This window comes from Erithacus rubecula, assembly GCF_903797595.1.
Source record: "Erithacus rubecula genome assembly, chromosome: 14".
In the NCBI taxonomy this organism is placed as follows: Eukaryota; Metazoa; Chordata; class Aves; order Passeriformes; family Muscicapidae; genus Erithacus; species Erithacus rubecula.
Window position 1 is genome coordinate 2,012,173 of NC_136666.1, and position 22,989 is coordinate 2,035,161.

Below are 22,989 nucleotides of genomic sequence, written 5' to 3' on the forward strand. Positions count from 1 at the left end.
ATGGCGGCAAGGGGCGGGCGAGGCGAGCCCTGACACCGCCCCCCCTCCCCGCCCGTCCCCTCCCGTCCCCTCCCCGGCGGCGTCGCCCCCCGCCCCCGGCGGATCTCGCGAGAGCAGGCGCTGCGCTGCGGTAGGAGGTCGGCGGAGAAGGACGGACGGAGCCGCCGCCGCTCCCGCCGCCGCCTCACCCTCCTCACCTTCCTCCTCCTCCTCTTCCTCCTGCCCCTGCCTCAGGAAGATGCCGCGCTCCGGGCCGCTCCCCGCCGCCTTCTCGCTGCTGCTGGCGACGGCCGCGCTGCTGCCGGGACCCGCCGCGGCGCAGAACGGTGAGGGAGGGCGGCGGCGGGGGGAGCGGGTGTGGGGGGGCGCGTTGCTATGGCGGCGGGCAACCCCGCGGGTGGGGGGGCGACCCCGGGTTTTTGGGGAATCCCTCGTGATTTGGGGCCCCTCAGGGGAAGGGGGAAAGGGGGGAAGGAGGAGAAAGGGAGGGGGGAGACAGGCTCGGCCCCCCGGCTCCTCGTGCCGCCGGTAAAATGGAACATCTCCTCATCTCCTCCCGCCTACTGAACCTGCATCTGCCGGGCCGCCTTAAATCATTTATAATGCAATAAAGCCCGTAGTTCCTTAGCAACTGGAGAGGTTCTTCTGATAGGAGCGTAAAAGAAGGAATTAAAAAAAAAAAAAAGAGAAGAAACAACCAACCCACCACACCCCAAGCCTTCTCCGTTCCTTGTAGGATAGCGTGAGCTAAATCCAGCGCGGCTGCCTCCTCCCCGGCGAGTCGCAGCCAAGTGCATGACAATTAGTGGCAGAGCGGAGCGGGGCCAAGAGGCCGCTCCAGCCGAGCCTCCTGCTCCAAGGAAATCCTGCAGCGCCGAGGAAAATGCCTGGCTGCTCCCGGCATGTCTGCTCCTGGAGCGGGAGATGCTCCTTGTGCAGCATCACGGTCAGGGCTGCTCGGGCCTGGAGTGCCGGGAAGGACGGGGGAGCTCGGCTTGCAGGAAAAATCTGCCTAGGAGGGAGGGCTGCCTTGCTAATACACCAATTCCACGCTAGTTTAATCATTTCATCCTCCTTTCTGTCGCCTTCATATCTGCTCTGCAGATAATATTCAGTCCTAGAGTTTTCCGGCTGTTGAGGTCCTTGGCTCCAGGGCAATCCTGAAATGGCAGGATTGTGGAATCCCAGCCTGGTTTGGGTTGGAAGGGACCTTACAGCCCATCACATTCCAGCCCCTGCCGTGGGCAGGGACACCTTCCGGCCAGCACTGAGGCTCTCAGGGTGTTTCACAGTGATAGGTGAGATCCAGATGGGGAACATACTGTCCTAAACATCCCAGGTGAGAATTATTCCCTGAGCACGTGCTGATTTTGCAGCGTGAAACCAACAGCGAGCCTCGTGTCTCTGTTAACCACAGTTTGACATCTGCACTGGAGGCACTCTGCAGAGTGAGGCAGCCACTTCTCTGTGGAGTCTGGGAAAACCCTGCTGGAGTTAGGAATTAGGGATCTCACTTCCTTGGGCTGAGTTGTGGGTTAAATATGGTTCTGTGCTCTCCGTGGCACTGCTGGGTCCCAGGGAGTAGAGCAGCTCCCCGGGAAGGAGTTAAATGGAGCAGGGAAGGTGTCAGGTGCCAGCAGCTGGGGTGACAATCCCCGATGGCTGCGGGACAGTGCAAACATTTGGCGTTTGCAGCAGTCGGGAGTCTGGAAAGGAGTTTTATTGTGATTTCTGTGCTGGGCTTTGAGCTAAGCAAAGTGGTTGTGGCATAAGGGGAGATTGCAGCCCTCTGGTGTGTCCTGAAAGCTCATTAGTTTTTATTTTTAATGGAGTGGTGAGGGAGGCTCTGGGTTTCTGTAATGCTGTGGGAGTTCACACAGGTGGGTGCAAATCTGCTGGGGAAGGGGTGGAGCACCCCAACCAAGTGAAAGGCTGAGATCTTTCTGACTAGCATTTATTGCTGCCCCAATTTTAATGTGAAGGTCCTGCTGCAGAGGAACTGGGATTTTTTCAGCAAATTAATTTGGTCAAATAATGGGCCATGGGAAGCTTCCTGAAAGAGAACAATTCCTCTTTAGTGTGGAGAGCAGGTCCAGCCATTTCCTGGATAGAGGATATTCCTTCAGATCTCCTTTGGAAACAGCTTCTCACCCACGGGTGTGTGCTTTGAAGGGGCAGGGGAGGATCCCAAAGGGCAGGAATTTATCTTTTATTGATGTGGAACCATCAGAGTGATGAAAGGTGATAGTCCAAGTGCTGCTGAGCTCAGGGTGGTGAAGGAATGGCCACGTACCTGTTGGAACTGCACTCACCTGGAGCAGAAAATTCCCCCTGGAATTTTCCAATCCCAAGTGGTTGTGGGAAGCAGCTTTTCTTCCCCACCTCTGACAGCAGATTTCTGCTGAATTCCCAGTCATTTTTCCAGACTATTTGGAGTCAGGCTCACCTATGGATTTAAGTTTGCTAAAACTGGAAGGTGGTTTTTGACACTCGAGTGAATTATTTTGAAAGCTCTTGCATAAACACCTTAAGATCTCAGGAAAATGTGTCAGGAATTGAACTTTTCCTGAATATTCTGCTGGGGAAAATGATCAGTTTCTGCTCATGGCTCATGTCCAGAGCAGAGTTCTGATGGAATTGAGGGAGAGATGGGAAAATCAGTCAGGAAGAACTGTGTTTAACCTGCACTTTCTAAGGGCAGCTCTTGGAAAATCTCTTTAATGCTTCAAAGCAGACAGCAGCTCCTCGTGGAGGGGAGGAAAACATGATTTTTCCATTGCTGTTTCACCTTTGAAATCTCTTTATTTCAAAACAAACAGCTGGAAAACCAAAGGTTTTCAGATAATTCCACCCCAGAGTGGTTTTAAAGGTTATTTTATTGTCTAAAGATGCAGCTTGAGCTGCCCCCTGTGGAATCTGCAGGTTTTTTAGCACCCTGACACTAAAGTTGGAGTGGGAGCAAGTTCTGCCCTAAAGTGCAGAGAGTTCTTCACCATTCTTCACCCTAAATTTCCTTGGGTTGTTCTGAGCTGGACATGAGGGAAAATAAGACAAAATTAATTCAAGTGGTGCTTGGTCAGTTCATTCTCTGCATGGATGAAGGAGGAACTGTCTGGCTAAAACCTGAATATGGATTTTCTGTTGGCACAAACCAGTATAAAAGTGACCATAAAATCAGGGAAATTAACTAAGTTAATCCTGTATTCTGAAAATAAATTTCTTCTTGAGGCAGCCAGTGAAAAACTTGGCTTTTATCCTTATTTTTGACTGCTGAGTCTCATCCATTCTGCAGTGCCTGAGCTCTGCTGTGCCTTCTAATGGTGCCCAGATAAACGTGAGCAATGGTTTCCCAGAGCATTTTTGGAGCCTGAGTGTGGGCTGAGCAGCAAGGAGAACAGAGTTCTCTTCTCCTCCTCCTCCTCCTCCTCCAGCTCTGTGCTGGAAGCTGCAATCCAGGCAGGATCTCCCCTGCTTCTGCTGCTGTCCCAAGTCCTGTTTTATCAGCCCAGCCCAGGGTGGCTTTGGCAGCTTCAGGGGGCCCTCTAGCTCCATCATCGATTTTATTTCATGGTTTCTGTCATTATTGCAGCTCCTGAAATTCACACACGTGCTGCACCTGCTTCCAACACTGAGATTTTATTTTTTATTTTATTTTCTCTAGGGCAGTGTTAAAGCTTTACTAAAATCAGGACAATTCCTTTTGGCCATGCTTCTCTAAAGTTTAGTTTTGATTAAAGCAACACAGCTTGGGTCTGCCTTACCCCATTCTCCATTTTTAAAAGTTTCTCAGCAGAATTCTTTCTGGAGGCTGGAATTGGTGTGGGATTCCACATTCTGACCCTTTGGATGTTTGAGGATGGGCTTTATGTGTTCAAACTCCTCAGTACAGAAGGATTTGGGAGTAAATACACTTTTCTCCCAGTAAATTCCAGAACAGGAATCCTGACTTCTATAAAGCTGGAGGAGGGAGCTTGGCTATTAAAACATAACTCAGGAATTATCAAAGCTCTATCAAATCCAATGTCCAGTCACTCAAATATTGATAATTATCTGTGATTTTATTTTCATGGCAATTTATTTTTGCTTCAGGTTAAGCATTTCTTTGCCTGGTGCTGCATGGCATATATATGTGTGTGTGTATATATATATACTTTTTGGGGTTTTTTTGTGTGTTGGAGGACATTTGCTCTATGAGACATTTTTCTAGAGGAAAAATAGACTAAAATGGTTTTAATAATAATGACAAAGGTGCTTTTTGCTGTAATTCCTATAGTTCCACATTTTAAAAGTCCACAGCAGTGACTGGATGGAACCAAGGTGTGGCCCCTCACATTTTGAGGGTACTCACAGGGATCTTGGGGCTTTTCCACTGGTTTGGAAACCTAAAATAGAGCATTTTGTAGCTCATACATTGATAGAACAGGAGAACAAAATTAAGAAAAAATCTCATTTAGCCCCAAACTTCAGCTGGAAAAGTGACTGTGAACACCTGGAATTCCAGGAACTTGGGGAAAACTGACCCAGAGCATGTTGGAAATGCTGAAAAAAATGGGTTGAAGCACCCAGGGAAGATTTTTGGCAGTGCAGAAAGCTCCCAGCAGACTAGAGGCAGCCTGGAATAATTCCCTGAGGGCGGACAGCAGGAGTTTGCAAAAAAACAGATGCTCAGAGCATTTTTAAACCTGAGCGTGCAGCAGCTTGGCTGAGCACTCAGGGGGTTATTTTTTTCCCCATGGTTTGTTAGGAAAGCTTTGTGGTGCTTTTCAGCACAGCCTGCCTCAGGTTCAGGCTGCAAATGGGGAAGTGGTTTTAATTCCTGGCTTTTCAAAGTGCTTGGAATGAATTAAATGCTGCTGGAGTGGTTTAGAAGCAGCTCTGGAGCAGAGTTCAGCTGCTTGCTCTGGTGAAATCCAAAGGATTAGAAAATCCCTAAAATGCAGTTTTGCAGCTTATTTTTGGTCTGCTCCTCTCTGTGTCTTCACAGCAAATCCCTGTTTGTTATCCCTTGGTGGGTCACTTCTGGCTGGGGTTTCCTGATGTACAGAGAGATCACCTGAAACAGTCTGTCCCAGAGAATTTATTGCTTGCAAGGAGCTGATTCCCATTTTCATAGGATCCCAGGATGGTTTGGGTTGGGAGGGACATTAAAACTTTCCATGGGCAGGGACACTTTTCTGCTATCACACCCAGCCTGGCCTGGACACTTTCAGGGATCCAGGAGCAGCCACAGCTTTCCTGGGAATTCCATCCTCACAGGGGAGAATTATTTTTCAATATTTAACCTAAACCTACCCTTTTCCACTTTTTAGCCATTTCCCTTGTCCCCAGTCCCTCTCCAGCTCTCCTGGAGCTCCTTTAGGCACTGGCAGGAGCTCTGAGGTTTCCCTCTCCAGGTGAGCACTCCCAGCCTGGCTCCACCCTTGGAGCATCCAGGAATAAATGTCATGGAGGAAACAAATAGATGTAAATATTTATCAAGCCCGCTGGATTGAGCAGAGTAAGGAATCTTTCTATAGTTTCAGCTGAAGATGTGCAGTTTGCACTGACCAGGCAGCTTTTCCACTTCAGGATTCCAGGGAATAAACTTTATTGGAGAGCACATTTGGATTTGATTTGAGCCCTGCAGCTCCCTCCTCTCACACTGCTGGCCACAGAAACCAGGAGGTTGGGAAACAAATCTTGGGAAGTGTTTCCCAAATCCCAGAGCACTCAGACATTTTGGGGTTGTGGCTCAGAGCCCACCTGCACTTTGGGAATCTCCTGATGGGCTCTTCCTTGTTTTTATGGGAATTGGGAAGCTGGGCCTGCTCTGCTGCATTTTCCTGCTGTTCTTTTTTTCATGTGTGATCCATCCCCTCAGAAATGGGTGGGGTTTATTTAAAGTCAAATCAAGGTAAAAAACACCTTTATAAAGGTAAAATCCCAGCAGGTTTCAGGCAGGTTGGAGGGCTGAGTACAGAAATTCCAAGGTGGAGGGAACTTTGGGACTTGGGAGTTGAGTTGGAGAGCTGTTCTCTGGTGCAATTGCTCTGAGGCTGCACTGAGTGAAAAATACAGTGAGGGTGCCACTCTTTGGGTTTCATTTTCCTGTCAGCAGCAGGATATTTGGTGCATTTATTCCCTCTAGCCTAGACAATTATTTTCTGTCTTATAATGCTGAAGGATCCTGGTCACCTCTGGATTCACCCTTCCAGTGTCACCTCTGACTTTTGTCTTTTTGGAAATTTTTCTGTTTTATCCCATTTCTGCCAGTTCTTTATGCAGAAGGGTTGGGAATGGTGGTCTGTAACCCCTGGGTACTGTGAGAGCTTTTCTGCTTGCTGTCAGGCACCAGGGTAATTCAGTATTTTCATTCCTTTTAACAGGTTATTTGTGATTAGATCTTTTTCTCCCCACTACAACTTTGGCTCTTTGTTCCAAAACCAAAACAGAGCCAAGACAGTTCCCATTTCTCCCCAGTTTTGAGGGTGCTGAACCTGATAGGAGGCTGGGATATTGTATTAATGGTTTCCTTGCAGCCTTATTTTGTTGCATTTTTATCTGACAGTGTTTTCAGCACTTTGCTGCTCAGCAGCAGCTTCTGTTCTCACCCCAGGCTCTGAGCTGCTTGTTTGGGGTCTCAAAGCTCCTATTTTTAGTAGTGATTTGGTGACCCCAATCTTGAGCCATATGGAGTAAATGAAAAAAAAAAAAATCTAAAAAAGAAAAAAAATGTGGAGTTTGGTTTGCAGCAAGGGAATTATTGGGAGAAGAGAGCCAAAACCACAGGAGGGGCTCTGCTCCTTTGGGGCCTGACAAAATGGGTTTAGAGTTCCCAAAGGATTTCCCAGACACAGCCCTGTTGTCCTTTTGCTGTCACAATTGGATCAGTTTATCTGTGGGATAAATTCTCTAGTGCCTTTGCTGGGCTCTGTTCAGGTATTTTAGGAAAAAAAAATCTTTTTAAAGCTGCTGTAAAATTTCTGCACAACTCTGGTTGGAGAGCACAAGGGGCTCTTCTGTCACCCTGTGAGGGGACAGCTTTTAACACTGCATATAAAACAGAACACTGGATATAAAACTGAAGTAGAACCTTTTGGCTTGGGCTAGGGGCCATAGCTCAGGTGAGATTTTGTTTAAGTCACTGTTTCTGTTCCTCTCAAACATCACAAAATCCCTGCAGTGTGATTAAACATAATTATTGTTGGTACCAGGTGGTGAAATTCATTTTTTTAAATTTGCACTGAGCAAAGGAAGCTTCTTTCAGTCTTTTTTTTTTTTTTTTTTTTTTTTTTTTTTTCTGCTGCTTCTTTGTAGAGTCCAAATCTGCTTGGCCTTTAATTGGATTTTGCTTTTGCTGGGAAAGCTCTGGGAGCAGGGAAGCTGCTCTGGGGAACACTGTGGGGCTCCCCCTCAGCTGGAAACCCCCTAAGCTCAAAAACAACCACAAACTTGCATTTTGCTTTGTTTTTGCTTTGTTTTTTTTCCCCTTCAGCATACATACAGTGTGAGGATGGGTATCCAGCACAGGGAGGAGATTCCTGCCCAGGATTAGGATGCACTAATCAATTCTGGAGTGGAATTCCAGCTCAGAAATGGGGTGTTGGATGTGCAGGGAGGAGCTGTCCTGCCCAGGTTATTTCTGGCCCCATAATCTCAGCAGTGCCATGCAGATCAGACCTCCTCAGGGAGGGAGGAGCTCTGCTGGAACCCTGGCTTCCACATCCCAGCTCCCAGGTCTTTGGGGGAGAAATGGGAAAAGCCAAACTGCCTGGGGAAAATTATCCTTCAAAATGCAGTTTTTAACTGAGATCTGCTCCACAAAGCTGCTTTTCAATCCATTTCCTTCCTGCTTGCCTGGAATTCTCCTGCTGCTGGAGCTGTGTCCCTCTGGATGTGGCACTGAGCAGGCAGGAATTCCCTCCCACTCTGGAGAGCCTCAACTTGCAATAATTAAAGCATCTCTAACCCCATCTCTTGCAGCAGGGCCAGGTTTTTACACATCAGGCAGTTTAAACTCTGATTTAGGCTCCAGAGTGTGCTGGAAATATGTTATCCCCTGTGCTGATGCCATTCCCTGTGCTCACAGAGGAATTATTTTTGTAATAATAAAAACTGCTTCTCCTCAGCCTCTGTTACATAACCCACAATTCAGCAAAGGGCATTTCTTCTCAAAAGTCACTGGATGAAAATGTCCTTTCCCTCCATGAGGAGATGAAGCAGCTCCTGCAGAATGAATAAAAGGGGGAAAAAAGTAGCTTTGCTGGAGAGAAATGGAATCAGTCTCCTGTCAAACACACATTTGTTGGATCAGGAAAGGTCAGGGGAGAACTGGAAGCCTTTGGTTATTTAAAATCCTTGCACTGCACCATTAGAGAGCCAGGCTGAGGATTTTGAAGAGCTAATCTGACACCAGATCGTTTTTATTACCAATATTTGAGGTGGTTTTAGTGTCTTTAAGAAAGAAATTTAATGGTGTTTAAAATTTTTTGAGATCTTCAGCTTCATTTGCTGTGATGTGGGGACAGCAGACAAATTGAAATTGCTGCCTGTGCTGCAGCTGAATCTCTTCCCACTGCTTTCCAGGGAATGGTTTTTCAGTTGTTAACATGGATTTTTTGGCAGTTTCCAGGAGCCTCCTTGCCCTGGTTCTTTCTGCTTCAGAGGGATTCTTGTATATTCCTTAGCTGTAACACTAATATTCCTGTATTCCCTTAAAAAAAAGAAAGGGATTAAACCAGTGAGTGCTGGCTGGGTGGATTTTTCCCTGTGGGATGTGCTGGGGAGAGCAGAGAACAATTCCTGCCTTTGCTGAGCATGAGGTGGGTTTAATCCTTGGGAAAAAAAAAAAAAAAAAACAAAACTTTGGGAGAGGAGGGACAAATTCCCTGTGGAAGGAAATCTCCTTGGGAGGGATTCAGTCCAGCTCCCTGACAGCACAAAGCTGCATTTTCCATGGGATTACAGGGGGTGTAATTCAGGGAGGAACAAGCTGGCATTTCCCTGGGATGCCTTTGCCATCCATAGTTTCAGGGAGGTTATGTAAATTGTGGATTTTCCTGGGAAGTTCCCCAAACTTGGCTTTTTTACAGTGTGTGAGGGAGGTGCCACCCTGGAAATACAATTGGTGTCTCCTGTCAGAGCTCCTCCAGCACTTTTGCACTGATATTCCTAAATATTCCCATTGAAATGTGGGAAAAAAAAAAAAGTGCTTTTTAAGGCACTGGACCTGCTGTGGATCTGAGTTCACAGGTTGGTCAGAGCTGGCTCTGCTCCATCTTTATCCATCTATTATTTATTCCAGAATACTGATCCAAGTGTTTAAGAGATTTCCTGTGAATATTTTGATATCAAGTCTGCAGCGAGATAAAAATAATTCTGCTCCCAGGATGTCCCAAAATGACAGAAGCACTTCCATAAACTCTATCCCTTTAAATTCCCAAGGTGCAGAGCCCTGGAATTTTCTAGTTCATGCTAAAGGCCTGGGAGCAGATGGGCTCCAAGAGCAGAGCTGGAGAGAGGGAGGGAGCTGTAAATTGGAGCAGGAGCTGTGACAGGGACTCAGAGCTGCCCTGGGGACAGGCACGTGCCCACAGTGCCATCCCAGCTGTGCCAGGGGTCTGACAGCTCCTCCTCGGGCTCTGCTGCTCTCTGGAACCAGAGAATTGTCACAGCTTTGTTCTTCCCAGCTGAAAACTGGGAAAAACTCCATCCCTGCTCTTGGGCTGTGCTTGGGTGTGTTTCCTCAGGGAATTGGGGCTGCTGAGATCAGGTTTTGTACATAAAAGTGGCCATCAAGTACCAGTTGGGTTTCAAAAGTGTGCAGGAAGCATCCCTTTTTGTACTCCAGGGAAAATTGGATTTGTGGGAAGGTGTCAGGCTTTTTGAGGGGTTTGTGGGGCCAGAGGAACTTCCAGAATCCTTTCTACCCTAAATTCCCTGATTTATCCCCAGGAACTGGTTCCTGTGTCCTGGCCCTATCCAGGAATCCTTTGCACCTAAATTCCCCGATTTATGCCCAGGAACTGATCCCAGTGTCCTGGCCCTACCCAAGAATCCTTTCCAGCCTGAATTCCCTGATTTATCCCCAGGAACTGATCCCTGTATCCTGCCCCTATCCAGGAATCCTTTCCAGCCTAAATTCTTGATTTATCCCCAGGAACTGTGCCCATATGTGCCAGGAATTCCCCTTGGGCACATTCCCTGGATATCCTCACCAAACCATTCCCCTCGAGATGCTCCCAGTTTCCTGCTGGAAAAACAGGGAATTAATTGGCCCCTAAATCTCCAGCATTTGAGGTTTTGGGATGCTGGGCTGGATCCAGGGAATGTTTAATCCCTCCTCTGGCCTGGGAGGGAGAGATCCTCAGGTTTCCCTGCCTGTGGAATGATCCTGGCACAGCTCATGCATTTTAGATGATGCTTTCTCTCTGGGTTCACCTCTCTCCCAGCTCTGGGAAACTGCAGGATGAGACTGCAGGAATTAATCCAGGGATTGCTCTGGGCTCACCTCAGGCCTGCCTTAAAGCTGTTCTGCAGCTGGCAAAAAATTAATGGGATTAAAGCCAGTTTTTTAATTTCCTGGTGGTGATAACAGAGTGGGAAAGCATCAGTCCTGTGGAAAATGGGTGGGAATAGGCAGGATGCTTCAGTGCCTTCCTGGAATTGAGGTGTTTCACCTCTTCCTGCTGTCACTTTTTGTGTATTTAACTGATTCCCAAGATTTTCAGTGGATGTGAGCATTGGCAAGGAGCAAAATTAATCAGGGTGCTTTTTCCAGCCCAAATGGAGTAAAAATGCTGCACTTTGACAGTGAGATTTCCAAACCCTCAGAACTCTTGTTGCTTAATCAAGAGAAGAAAAAGGTGTTAATTAGCCAAGGCACTTCATTAACACAGCCTGGCTGAGGGAGGAGCAGCTCCTGCCTGGCTTTTTTTGGGATATTCCCATCAAATTTTCAATGTGGGAGTAAAGCAAAAATCAGCTCAGGTGAGGGCACAGCAAAGTTCTTGGTGGAACTTGCCTTTGTTGTTTATTTATTTAAACAATTTAAGAAAACAGGCTGCATAATTTGGATATTATGCAGTGAAAGAGAAATATATAAAAATATAAAATAGATATATAAAATTTGCTCCAGATCTTTCCTAAGTGCCCAAGAGCAGTGAAATACAATTTTTTGATGTGCTGAGATGTTTTCCAGGCAGGTTTTTGCTGTAAAAACATCCAAGCTTGAAAATCATTCAGTCCTACAGCAGTTACACTTCATGTATTGTGACTCCAGACTAAAAATCAGGTTTATTTTTGCACTTTAGCCTTGTCAGCCCTCAGTTCTGAGCTTTTAACTGTGCTTTGTGCTTTGATTTAGGTGGGATTCACATTGAGCAGCAGCCTCAGTGTGGTTTTTGGGGATTCCTTGGTTACAGTTGTTTTGGTTTGGATTGAAAACTTCCTTGGAAATCCTTTGTTTCCCCCTCATTTTAGTCCTAATTTGTCAATTCTTTGTGTGTGTTAAACTTTGAGCCTGGCTTAACATTTTTCCTCAGTTTGGGTTTTAAGCCAAAGCACTTTTATTTTTTAAGCCCCTTTTTAACATCAGACTTAACCTTGGGAGATGAAAACTCTCCCTGCTCTGCTCCTCCAGGGCCATTCTCCTTAATTCTTTTGCCTTGCTTAAATCTTGATGAAATTTGAGTTCCAAAAGGATATTTTAATCAATGGCACAGTTTCTGCACTTCAGGGGTGCCTGCCAGGCACTGCCTTGTGTATTCTTACCCTGGCAGATTTTACAAGAATTTCTGAGCTTTGAAAATCCTCTTTTTTCTCAGTGGGGTTTTAATTTTCTTTCCCCAGCACAAATTTTAATGCAGAGTTTGGAAATGTTAGGGAGCCCCTGAAATTCCAGTGGAATTCCATGTGCAGACTGAAACATTTCCCTGGTTTTAGGGCATTAATCTCTCCTTGACTCCATCCAAACAGTTGGGGGATGTGATCAAATCTTGAATGAATAAACCACTTCCAGAAGGGATTTCAGATTACTTCCCAATCTTTGGGGTTAAACTGAGCACAGCCCCAAATCTTTGGGGTTAATCAGTGCACAGTCCCCAGTTTTTGGGGTTAAACAGAGCCCAGTGCCTTGAGCCAGCCCTGAGGTGTGGCTGTGTCTCTGGTTTTGGGTGTTTGCTGGGTGCTGCTGTCTCTGGAGCAGGAGCTGAGCTGGGTGAGCTGTGCAGGACAAGCCCAAGAAAGGCAAGGCTGGGCTCTGGCATGCCCTGTGTAAGCAGGGTCTGCCCACTGTCACTGCTCTGTGCTGGGACAGCCTGGAATTCACTGGCAGGGCCCAAAGGCAGCAGTGCTTCCCTTCCCAGCTCCCCTGTGCTGCAGCTTCTGCAAGAATTCACCTTCTTCCCCCCTTTTTTTGGTGTTTTCTAAGCATTCCTGCTCAGTGCTGGCTGGTCGCAGCTCCTTGTGCAGCTCCTGGCTGGGTGTCACCACAGGCACTGATCCTGTGCAGCATCACCTCACTCATTGCTGCCTTTGTGAATGGCTAAAAATGCAAAACATTAACCCAGAGCTGCCCTTGGTAATTTAAATATTGTTAATTTATATATGGAGGCCATTTATCATCCCAGGGAGTGCTGCTCATTCATTCACTGGGGTCAGGGAGTGCTGGTCATTCATTCATTGGGGTCAGGGAGTGCAGGTCATTCACTGGGGTCAGGGAGTGCTGGTCATTCATTCATTGGGGTCAGGGAGTGCTGGTCATTTATTGGGGTCAGGGAGTGCTGGTCATTCATTGGGGTCAGGGAGTGCAGGTCATTCATTCATTGGGGTCAGGGAGTGCAGGTCATTCATTCATTGGGGTCAGGGAGTGCTGGCCATTTATTGGGGTCAGGGAGTGCTGGCCATTTATTAGGATTGTGGCTGTTTTTATTAAGGTCTGTGGCTGTGGTCACTTGGGGCCTGTGGCCATTGGTCACTGGGGGCTGTGGCCATTAGAGGGCTTGTGACCACTCTAGCCAGGGTTTCCTGGGAATACCTGCAGGATTTGCTGGGGGTTTCTTGGTGCTGAGCCCCTCTCTGTGGGAGAGCTGGGCTGGGCAGTTGCTGATCCCATGAGTTCATAAATCAAGGAATTTGAGGGTAATTGTTAAAAATCTCGAGTGTTCCTGCAGCTCCACACTGGCTGCTCTTCCAGCAGGACTGTGCCAGCAAGGGACACTTGGTGTGAGTTTTGGGGACACTTGGAGGGGTTTTTCTCCCCAAAGGATCCTTTAGGATGCATCCCTAGTGCCACCTTCCTATGTCTTTGTTTTCTGTGGTCAAGTGAGGGACAGGACATTAAATGCTGTTTAATGAATGCTCCAAGTCCACATTTCCATTTGTAAACCTCATTGACTTGTCTCTCATCCTAAAATAAGCCTGGGGTGACAGACAGAGTTTTCCTGGTGTCCCTCCCCGTGCTGCTGAGGTCCCCAGCACAGCACCAGGGTAGGTTTTGCTGCATAATCTGTCTGGCCAGCTGTGTCTTAATCCTGCAGTTTCAGGAGGGGCCTGGGGGGAAGGGCCTGGTGTTGAGGCACTGCTATTCTCCTCAATATCTTTGGAAATAGGATTGAAGGACAATTATTGTGAGTGTGCTCACAGCAGGGCTGTGAGGTGGGTAAGTATGGGAGGATTTAGGATATCCAGAATAAGGATAGTGTGGCCTGAGCAGGGATGTGAGCCCAGCAGCTCTCCACGGGGGGGGGGCACTGCTGAGGTTCCTTTGTGGGTTCCTAACAAAACAACCTTTTGGCCCTGAGTGTTTATTCCACTGAAATTCCCTCCTTCCCAGAGCTGGGGTGATCATCTCCTCCTGGAAAATAGGTCACTCATCTTGGGGATTTCCCTGCCCTGGAAGCCCTAAATGGATGGGAGGGGAGGTCAGAACAGAGCTCACAGCTGGCACAGGTTTGGGATTTTTCTCTTGTGCCCCTGTGGGTGGGTCAGGTAGAGAAACCTGCTCAGAGAGCAGATGCTGACCTGACCTGAGCCCTGGTGCATGGCGAGGCTCCTGCGGCCCAAAAGGCCTGGAGATCCCTCGGTGAGGGTGGGCAGGGGGGCTGCTGGGGCAGGGAGAGCAGCAGGAGTGCTGGGAGCCCACTTCTGTGTGCCCTGTGTCCCCAGGCGTGTCACTGCCAGTGCCGTGGGTGTCCCCAGGCGTGTCACTGCCAGTGCCGTGGGTGTCCCCAGGCGTGTCACTGCCAGTGCCATGGGTGTCCCCAAGTGTGTCACTGCCACTGCCATGGGTGTCCCCAGGTGTGTCATTGCCAGTGCCATGGGTGTCCCCAGGTGTGTCATTGCCAACACTGTGGGTCTCCCCTAGTCGTGTCACTGCCAGTGTTGTGGGTGTCCCCAAGCCTTGTCACTACTGATGCCATGGGTGTCCCCAAGTCATGTCACTGCCAGTACTGTGGGTGTTCCCCAAGTCATGTCACTGCCAGTACTGTGGGTGTCCCCAAGCCGTTTCGCAGCCAGTCTTATGAGTCCCCAAGCCATGTCACTCCTGATGCCGTGGGTGTCCCCAAGCTGTGTCACTGCCTACACCGTGGGTGTCCCCAAGATATGTCAGTGCCAGTACCGTGGGTGTCCCCAAGCCGTGTCACTGCCGATGCCATGTCTCTAACTGTGTTTTCTGCCCCGCTGCTCTGTTGTGTGTGAGCTCTGTTGTTTTCTGCCGCTCTGTCACTGCGTTTCTGCTGCCCCTCCCTGCAGCCGGGTTTGTCAAGTCGCCCATGTCAGAAACTAAGCTCACGGGGGACGCCTTTGAACTGTACTGTGATGTGGTTGGGAACCCCACTCCAGAGATCCAGTGGTGGTATGCCGAAGTCAACCGGGCTGAGGCTTTCAAACAGCTGTGGGATGGCGCTCGGAAGCGCCGTGTCACCATTAACACTGCCTACGGGGCCAATGGGGTGAGTGTGCTGAGAGTAACCCGCCTTACCTTGGAAGACTCTGGGACTTACGAGTGCAGGGCCAGCAACGACCCCAGGAGGAATGACTTGAGGCAAAATCCCTCCATTACGTGGATTCGAGCCCAGGCTACTATAAGCGTCCTGCAGAGTGAGTCTGGCCCCCAGTAGTGGCACTGTAGTGTCTAGAGGCAGTCTGGTGACCCCACCCCGTGTCCCATCCTCTGCCACCCTGTGCTGTCCCCCCTCGGGCTGCTCCTCGCCTGTAGTGCTGCCCCTGTGTGCCACCCCTGTCTCTCCTCCTTAGGAGCAATACACCGGGGAAAACCTGGGGATGTGTGTTAGAGCTTCTGTGGGAAACCAGCCCCCTGTTGGATTTGTGTTTGTGCCCTCCTCCCTTTAGTTTTGTAGGAGGTTTCCAGCCTCCCTGACTTCTCCACGAGTGCCTTTCTCTTTGATTTCCTTGTTCTTCCCAACTCTAACCGTTTTATTTTGATTTCTTCTGTTCTCTTGGAATTGCTGGAAATGCCTCCTCGCCTGGTTTTGGTTACATATCTGCTTTTGGATAAATCCTTCCCTTTCAGTTCCACGTGACCTTTCGTGTTTGGATTTTTCCATGAAGTCTTGGTGTTTCTTTTCCTTCCTGGCCAGCAGCATGTTCCTAAGGAGTTCTCTGATGCAGCAGCACTGAGGAGATGCAGCCATTCCTAATGCAGCCTGTGGGAGAGGGGGGGATGTCCTCCCCAGTGCTGAACTCAATCTTGAGCTCAGTGGCTCCATCCAGGTGGATGCTCTGAAAGCAGAGGCTGTGCTTGGCCCAGATTTGCTTTTTGTTCTTGGTTGTGACAAGGCTTTCCTGCCTTCACTTTGCTTTTCACCCCAGGTGGGTTTGGGAGTTCATGTGGTCAGATTCAGTAGAGAAGAGTTTTGGGCCAGATGTAAAACTTGCATTTGCTTAAGGAAATGGCTGCTGAATTGCAGGTAGAAGGAATTGAATCTGCAGTGTGCAGGTACAGTAGGACTTGTTTTGTTTCTCAGTGTCCTCAGCTGACAGAAGAGCAGAGCAAATTTGTGCTCTGTGCACAAATAACCCTTTAATGCCCTCCTGGGTACAAAATACCAACTCTGTATTTTATTTATTTGGACACTTTGAAAAATCCCTCCCCAGAGCTGTCCCCAAAGCCTGGTGCTGCAGTGCTGGATCAGAGACCTTCCCTCTGGAGATGGAAGCAGCATTGGTGCACGTGTTGGATGGATGGTGTCCCCGGTGGTGTGGAGTGGCTGCAGTGTTTGGGTGGTCCCCGAGCTGGAGCTGCCCTGCCCAGCCCTCGCCCCTCCCGTGTCCTTTGGGCTCCCAAAGGACTGGAATGCTTGCATGGCCTCCAGCAGCAGCTCTGCCATCCTGGGAATGATCCTGCCCTGGGACAAACCTGGAAATGTGTCTGCTAGGGAGTGCTGTGTACTGGAGAGAGCCCCGTGCCCTGCCAGCCCTGCAGGGGCTCCAGAGTGACTCTGGGGGACACAGTCCTGCAGTGTCAGAGCCAGCCTTTGGCACAGCTGCTGTGGAAAGGGGGGTTCCCTCCCTCAGGCCCTGCACTGAGCTGCTCCAGGGACTGAAGCTCAGCCTCCCCTGCCATTAACCCCGTGTCTGCCAAGTGCCTTGTGCTGGGATAATGTTGCTCTGGGGCTCTGCTGTGCTGGGTAGATGTGGATCAAAGCCCTGGCTGCCTTTCCCATGTGTGCTGGGAGAGGTGAGCTGCTCATGCCAGGGACCAGGAGCCCGTGGACATCAACCTGCCTGAGCCTGCTGAGGTGAAGTGAGCAAGGTTTCCAAGGTGTGCCTGGAAGTGCAGACTCTTCTCTGAGCTGGATGGCCTCACTGTTCCCTTAGGTGCCTGAGCAGTTTGTCTTGGAAATGAGAATTGTCTGGCTCAGTGAAGTTGGAATTTGCAGCTGATGGTGGTGGCTGCTGCCCTGCTGTGACACCAGAGTCCCACAGAGCACAAGGCTCCATCCTGGCTTCTGCACAGATCAACTTGCTTTTGAAAATCTGGCACCCAGGAACTACCATCTGCCTTCCACCTCATTCCAGATTTGGAACCAAATTTCACTTACTGGGGTTTTTTTTAGTTGCTTTGCTTGAGTTTTAACTGTAAAAGCTGAGCTTACATAAAATGGGCACTTCAAGTGATGTGTAAAAAGTGATTTTCTAGGTGAGCATCCCCCTTTGGCTGCTGCTGTCCCAGTGTTCCAACTGCAGTTTGTCTCCTGGAATTAAATGAGGAGACCAATACATCAATTTGCTTTTTTAATAGCCAGATCAAATTAACATAAATGCAGGTGAAGCTAGAAATGAGGCTTGCAGCTGCCTTCAGTTTTGCTAAACTAAAACTGAAAAGGTTGCAGGTCAGCCATTGAGTGACTATTTCAAACACACTCCAAAAATATTCCCAGGGCTCTGTCAGTGTTTTTGTGGGAATGCAGATGAGCTCTTTGGGGGTGGAAAAGCACACAGGGCAGACCAGGAATGGTGCATGATACAGGAATAGCACAACAATTTTGGGCCCAAACAATCCTTGAAAGGATAAAATTGCCAGTGTGGGAGAAATGAGGGAGAAAAACAGAGTGAAAAATGTGATAATACAAACAGCAACTGCAGTGTTTCTGCAGTAAAAGAATGATTTAAAGAGCTGAGGGAAGGAGGATTTTCAAAAAGGATATCCAGGACTGGAATGCTCCAGGTTATCAGTAGATGCATATTTTTTATTCTCTCTGGGCAGTAATCTAAGGATGTGCCACAGGATACAGGGATGTTCCTTCCCTGTGTGGAAAGCTGGGATGGTTCTGACACAATTGGTATTTTCCATTTTCTCATTGTGTTTCATGCCCTGCATTCCAAAGGATCCTAAATTTATATCCCAAACTGTTAGTTTCCAGAATCCAAACTCCTTGGATGACTTGCAGAAATCAGATGTTTGCTGCTTCCTCAGCATGCAGAGGAGAGGGAGGAAGGAGCAGCTGGAGCTGCACCTCTGGAATTCCCTGCAGGAATTCATCCAGGCAGGGCACCAGCAGCATTTACACACAGAGGCTCTGGGGTGACCTGCAGACAAAGCTGACACTAAAATTTATTTTTTTTTTTTACTGAGAATTGTGAAATTTTTAAACTCTGCCATCCTGTATGAGATGGTTTTTTGGCTAAGTTTGAAAAGCTATTATTTCTGTGACTGCTGAAAATCAGCCAGCTGTGTGTGCTGGAGAGCAGCAGCACCTGCAGGAGCTGGAGCCAGCGTGGCTCTCAAACAGCAGGACAGTGCCCTCATTGATTTTAGCACTTCTGAAAGGCTTTGTCCTAAAAAATGTGCATTTGGTGTTGCCAAGTGAGGCTGTGGAGTGGAGCAGCCCCAAGGAGCCAGCAAAGGGCAGAACTGGGCTCTGCTCATGCTCTAGGACTGTTTTTGTTCTTTGTAAGTGTTTGTGCTTGAGGTTACTTTAGACACAAAACAGTTGCAGCTCTGATTTTACCCCGCTGTGTATCCTTCCATTTCATTGTCAGCTTCTGAGCACTGCTCTCAGCTGTTCTCCCATTCCAGACACCAGGGAAATGATGCCATTTGGAATCTCCTGGGTGCACTTAAGGACACAGCAGCCTTTGGGCAGGGGCAAATCCAGAATATTACTGAGAGGCCTAAATGTGAGTGCTGTTCATATAAAAACAGGATTTGTTTGAAACCTCAATGGGAATGTGAGGTTCTCTCTGACCTCTGGAGCTCTTAGGCTCCTACTCCGAGCTCTTTGTTGGGTTATCTCCTAAATAAGCAAGACAGCTATTAGTTAAAAAGGTTATTTATTACAAAGCACATCTTAGTACAAAGCACATCAGTCTCTACAGGCAAGCAAAAAAGCAAAAGCAAAGCAGCAGCAATAAGCAATGGCTGGAAGCCCTGGCAAAAGCCAATGGCTAAAAGCACCAACTCTCCCAATACAAACTCTTATATAGGATTTTTCCAACAAGCTGAGACACAAACTCAGACCACACTCCTTAACCTGTTAGAATTCCAGTTTCTTAGCACACCAGGTTATGTATAGAACTACACAATCTATCCTGTTCTATATGAAAAATGTCAGCAATATTCTTACTATAATTCTCTTATGTCCAAGTCCTGTCTACAGCTGTGGGCCTGGAGCCTCTATTGAAGATATCAGTGTGTTTCAACCTTCACTAGAACACTCACTGCTATTGTGGCATTTGAAACCTTTCACTTACTAAAAGCATTACAGCTCCTACTAAAACTTACCAACTTACTTCTGCTTCAATGTCTACTTTATGTGTGAGTCTTAATACTCTTCAATCCATCCAAAGGCTTTAATTCAATCCCAGCACTCTGATTTCTCTCTGAAGAATTCAGAGACCCCTGACTCTAACAGGAGAGGAATGAAGTGCCAGCCAGCAAGAAGCTTCGGAGGAGCAACAGGCATCCCCCGGACATTGTTTCCCTGTGCTGTGGAAACATAGAGTGAACCTAACATGGAGTGTGTCAGCTGGATGTGCGCGGTGCTGGAGTTGCCATAAGCCATTAACCCGTTGTGTTGCAGGCAGCAGCGCAGCCCGAGGCGGTGTGCTTTGTTCTTTCTGGGTGTGTCCTGCAGTGCCATTCCCCGTGTGGTGCCCTCCCCGGCTGTCCCCTGCCCTGTAGCGTAGCCGCTGTCCCCGGGGTGTGGCCGCTGAGCTGTGGTGCCTTGCAGAGCCGCGGATCAACGCCAGCGAGGACGTGGTGCTGCACTCGGCCGGCGCCGCCGTCACGCTGCAGTGCAACCTCACCAGCAGCCCCAGCCCGCTGAGCGCCAGCTACTGGGTGAAGAACGGCGAGGAGATCCCGGGCACCAGGAAACTCTCCAACTCCACCGAGTACAGGTGGGTGCCGTGGACAGCCCACAGGGGACCCGAGTGAAATAAACCCTGAGCTCTTTGCAGCGTGGTTTGCTTTCCTTTGGGGTGTGTGGGGCTTTGGTCACCCCACTGCCGTGGGATGATCCCAGACCTTGGCTGCAGTTGGTGGGATCCCCTCAGCAGAGTCTGTTCCCTCTGTGATTTTCTTGTGCTGTTTTTTCTTTCCATCCATTTTTCCCCTTGATGGACAGCAAATCCAACTTCCAGTTCCACATTAAGCCAAACTGAAGAGCACTTGAGGGATGTTTTAACCACTGCTGGCAACTTGGTCCCAGCTATTTTCTGTCTCTAGAGTGATCCTTTTTCCCCTAATTCACTTCACAGGATTAGGGGATATTCCAGGTTTTCATGGCCTTAGCCATGCAGCCTCTCATCCACAGCATTGGGTTTGATCCTGATAATAATTGGTCCAAATTTTTCCTTTCATTCTCCCCTTTAGCTCTCTTTGAATTACCTGGTTAATTTGGCAATTAAAAGCTGAGTCACATTTCCTGCCACAATTCCCTCCTGTCCCTTCCTCAGTGCAGTGTTCAGCACTGATCTTCAGGGTCTCTGCTTCCTTAGTGAGCAATTCCCTGCATGGGAGTGGTGCTCAGGGTCACTGGGAATTGCACATTATGGAACAGGAGGCATCTGTTCCAAACCAGGCTGGATTCCTCCTTCCAATCTCCTCTGCAAAGGCTTGGCTTCAGTTTTTACTGCTGGGGAAGGAAGGAGTGAAGTGGGAGTGCCCCTTGTCCCCAGGGAATGGAGGGACTCTGGGAGCTCCCAGCAATGCCAGGGACAGCTGGAGAAATCCCAGAGTAGATCCTGAATTCCTGCCCACTCCTGGCTGCTCTGCTGTTTAGTTCTGTATTGGATCTGCTCCTTAGCTGTGCTTTGGGTACATTTTAAATCCAGGAATTCCAGCATCAGCATAGCTGATAACAGAGAGTATTTACCTCCCCCATTTATTTATATTTTATATTGCTTCATCTTTTGTATTCTGTTTATTTCCCTTAAACTCCTGGGTTCTTGTTTTTCAGTCACTTTGTTTTGCTGTAAGATGTTTTTGGTGCCTGGAGTTCAGAGCTGGGTACTTTTATCATCCAGACAGCTCCAGAATTTAGAGGTTGAACTGCTTCCCTTAAAAATCCAGGAATGAGCCTGTCCTAACCCTTCATCCAGCCTGGGGGTGGCAGCTCCTGGCTGGAGGCAGCTCCTGCCTGCCTGTCAAGCCTTGAGCTGTGTCAGTTTGCAGCTCCTGAATGATTGATGGGAACTGGACCCCAGTGTCACCTGGACACAAACAATTCCACCTTATCCTTCCTTTCCTCACTTTGGAGCATTGCCTGGAGCAGGTTAAAAACAGCAGTGTGGTTATTGAACTCTTCTGCCATTGCTTATCTGAAATTAAATAACTTTATAACTTCAGACTTGGGTGAGTAAGTGCTGTCAGCACTCAGAGTGGAGTGAGCAGTTTTTTCCATGTATCTAAGCAGTTTCCACGTGCAATTAAATGATTTTATTGCAGGCTTTTTGCTTCATTAAAATAAAATTAATAAAAAACAAAGCCAAGGAGCCTTTTAGGGGAGGTAACTGTGCTGGGAGGGCTGGGCTTACACCAGTGCAGAGTGCAATTAGCAGGTGTTAATTGCAGTGAGTGGTGTAGCTGTGCTGTGTGTGCTGCAGGATCCTGAAGGCCCGAGCAGAGGAGTCGGGGGAGTACCTGTGTGTGTTCGTGTTCTCCGGCTCGCCCGTCGCCAACGCCACCATCGAAGTCAGAGGTACTGCTAGAAACCAGAAACAAAGTCTCCATGTTCTGCAACGTTTCCATTGCTTGGTTTGAAACAGACAGAGCGACAGCTGGGGAGGCAGAGGGGTCACAGCTCCTCCAAACTTTGGTTTGCAGCTCCATTTTCTTTGTAGTCATCAATAATTGTTGGTTTTGTTGTCATAATTCTGCCAGGTAAGCAGTGGTGATCTGTGGGATCTTTAGACAATTTGTCAGGTCCTATAGATAACATCTGGTCTTGGTCTTAGAAGTCTTAGGGATAGACTGCAGTTGATTACACAGAAAAACCTGATTTTGCAGGATCTGTCTGGCTGTGTTCTGCAAGCTGTGAGTAGATAAAACTTATTTAGAAACACAACAGGGGGATTTAAAACAAAATCATTTAATAATATATTTTCCTTTCTTTAGTGTCATGCTTCATTTCACACCTAAGGATTCTGGTTTATACAAACCCCAATACTTTTATGATTAACACAAATCTTTTATCAATGATCACACTGTGGAGCTGGCACTGTCCCCTTCCCTGGCCTGGCAATGGCACTCCCTGCCTCCAGCAGCCCCACAAAAGAGAAAAGGCCTCCTCATCATGCACAGCTAGTTAGGGTTAATAATCATAAATAATAATTTATTATCAGAGGTAACTGATTCCAAGCTGGGAGCACAGCTGTAGCATTTGTGGACAATAAAGCACCTCCTGGCATCTCTGGGAGCCTGAAATGAAGGGTAAGAGCTGCAAAATGGGCAAGGTTTGAGTGTTGCTGTAGGTGAAGCACAGAGCAGTGCTGCTGTCTGAATTCAGCATTGGGAGATTCCCAGTCAGCACAGGGCTGCAGGGAGGGCTGAGTTGGGGGATTTGGTCAAGCCCTGGGATCTGGGTGGGAGGATCCATCAGTGAGTGGGAGATGCAATTCCAGCACCCTGTGCCTCTGAGGAGTTTAGCTGGGTGTTCAGGGTACACATGTGGAGCAGTTTCAATTTCCTTTTCCTTCCCTTGAGGATTTTTTCTTCCATTCTGCCTTTTGCTCAAATAGCTAAGTCTCCCAGTGTTATGCTAATTAAAATGTTAAGTTCCTGCTGCCTCCTGGGCTGCTTGAGGTGACAAACCACTCCTAGAGAGGGGAAATGTAATTTTGGGAGTGCAGCAGGATCTCTGGCAGCTCTGAAGGTCTGCAAGGGCCCTTTGGGAGTGTTTGCCTCAGGACTTGGCTGCTGCTCTGCCAGGCAGGGCCACCAGCAGAGCTTGGCAGTTCACTCTGGGTGAGGAAAAGCCAATATCTGTGATTGAAGTGCAAGGAGAACTAATCCTACTCACTTCCCACAGGTAATTTACACCT

At 48.3% G+C, this 22,989-nt stretch overlaps 1 protein-coding gene across 3 annotated transcripts in view; it reads left to right on the top strand.

The window, feature by feature from the left end:
- The window catches only part of NPTN (neuroplastin), a 37,445-nt gene continuing 14,456 nt past the window's right edge, over positions 1-22,989 (top strand). For 2 of the 3 annotated variants that reach the window (XM_079318433.1, XM_079318434.1), the window contains exons 1-3: positions 1-326; positions 19,677-19,845; positions 21,553-21,647. In XM_079318433.1, the coding sequence (XP_079174559.1) occupies positions 239-326; positions 19,677-19,845; positions 21,553-21,647 (352 nt within the window). In that variant the 5' untranslated portion in view covers positions 1-238. Of the gene's footprint in view, positions 327-14,733; positions 15,082-19,676; positions 19,846-21,552; positions 21,648-22,989 lie in introns of all 3 variants that reach the window. The other variant, XM_079318435.1, reaches the window with a different exon arrangement.